This window comes from Cebus imitator, unplaced genomic scaffold, assembly GCF_001604975.1.
Source record: "Cebus imitator isolate Cc_AM_T3 unplaced genomic scaffold, Cebus_imitator-1.0 Scaffold224, whole genome shotgun sequence".
NCBI classification, from domain to species: domain Eukaryota; kingdom Metazoa; phylum Chordata; class Mammalia; order Primates; family Cebidae; genus Cebus; species Cebus imitator.
Genome location: NW_016107539.1, coordinates 235,777 through 237,590, shown reverse-complemented (window position 1 = coordinate 237,590; position 1,814 = coordinate 235,777). Strand labels below are relative to the sequence as shown.

General features: G+C 54.0%; 1 protein-coding gene across 2 annotated transcripts in view; it reads right to left on the bottom strand.

Moving 5' to 3' along the window:
* BCAS4 (breast carcinoma amplified sequence 4) overlaps positions 1 to 1,814 on the bottom strand; it is an 85,224-nt gene that overhangs the window by 57,436 nt on the left and 25,974 nt on the right. For both annotated transcript variants that reach the window (XM_017496868.2, XM_037727246.1), the window contains exon 2: positions 1,009 to 1,080. In XM_017496868.2, the coding sequence (XP_017352357.1) occupies positions 1,009 to 1,080 (72 nt within the window). The remainder of the gene's footprint in view (positions 1 to 1,008; positions 1,081 to 1,814) is intronic.

The following is a 1,814-nucleotide window of genomic DNA, read 5'->3' as shown; positions in this document are numbered from 1 at the left end:
TACGTGAGAGTTCCCTGGTGCCTGCCTGGGGCTGCCATATTATGTGCAATATAATCAACGTGTATCCTGTTTAAACATTTTATTATTTATTTTTTTTGAGACATAGTCTCGCTCTATCACCCAGGCTGGAGTGCAGTGGTGTGATCTCGGCTCACTGCAACCTCTGCCTTCTGGGTTCACGCAATTCTCCTGCCTCAGTCTCCTCAGTAGCTGGGACTACAGGCACCTGTCATCACACCTGGCTAATTTTTGTATTATTGGTAGAGATGGGGTTTCACCATGTTGGTCAGGCTGGTCTTGAACTCCTGACCTCACGTGATCTGCCCACCTCAGACTCCCAAAGTGCTGGGAATACAGGTGTCAGCCGCCATGCCTGCCTCTAGACACGATCTCTACAGACTCTGGCATGGGAGGCCTTGTCTTCTGGGCCATTGTCTTCCATCTTCCTCCCCAGTCAGGCGAGGGGATTTGGGCCAAGCAGACAGAGGAGGGAAAAGCAGAAAGAGCGGAAGGATTCAGGAGGGAACTAAGTGCCCAACCTCAAGACGGTCTGTGGCCTGAGCAAGTGCCTCCTCCTAGGCCTCGCAGGCCTGAAGCCATTTCCTGGCTGTCTCCATGTTTGCACAGCGGACTGCGCAGAGCTGAGGAAAGTTAAATATAGTCTAGCGTCCCCGCTGAACGGCTCCCTGCATCGGTGCCCGAGAGTGCCACCTTGTGGTCCACTCCTGGCTCCTCTGCGGAATAAAAACCATCTCGGGGGAAGGGCGAGATCAAGATGGCCGCCTCAGGAAGCACTTGGGGTTGAGTGAGAGAGAGAGAGAGAAAAAGAGAGAGCGAGGGAGAGAGGAGGGAGTGTGTGCACGTGGCTTTCCTCTCACCGCTGGCCGCTGCCCCAATCCTTCTGGTTGCTAACTCACCACCAAAATGGCTTCCCCAGAAAACTCCAGCAAGGGCCTGAAGCCTGGCCTGGGCCTAAATCCACCCCTCCCAGGCCAGGCAGCCACTCACCAGGTGGGTCAGGCTGCAGAACTCCTCCAGCCTGAGGAGCATGCCCTCGATGGTCTCCTCCACCTCCTTCGCCTGGAAAAGAGACCATATCCTGGAGATTAGCAAGTGGTTTCCAGGGAGACAAACACCCTTCATTTTTTTTTTAAAGCAAACTAAGTCCTAGGATTATGTGCCCAGCTCCTGCTCGACCCCCTTCCGCTGCCTCATTTGAAAGAGCAATCACCGGGCAGCAGTCCTGGCGCCCATCATGGAGGACTGGTTAAAGCCACCACGGCCTCTCCACTCTCCGCAGCTTCCAAAAGGGACAGGATCAACAAATACGGGAAATAACAAAGCTACCCTTGTCCTCCACATTGTACAGAAGAGGACATGGAGGCTCAGAGAGGTGGGGTAACCTGCTCAAGGTCACACAGTTAACAAACGCAGGGCCAGGATCCAAATCCAGATGGAGTCCACAGCCTCACAGCCTCACAGCCTGCTCTGATAAACACAGTGTCCCCGGTGACACCCCGGAGAGGAAAAGCAAGCTGCAGACAGTGTCGGATACTATACAAACCATGCCAAAAAATGTCCTAGGCGGGCGATCAGCTGAGGTCAGGAGTTCGAAACCAGCCTGGCCAACATGGCAAAACCCTGTCTATACTGAAAATACAAAAATTAGCCGGACGTGGTGGCATGTGTCCATAGTCACACCTACTCCGAGGCTGACGCAGGAGGACTGCTCGAACCTGGGAGGTGGAGTCTGCAATGAGCCGAGATCACGCCACTGTACTCTAGCCTGGGCGACAGATAGACTCCATCTCAAA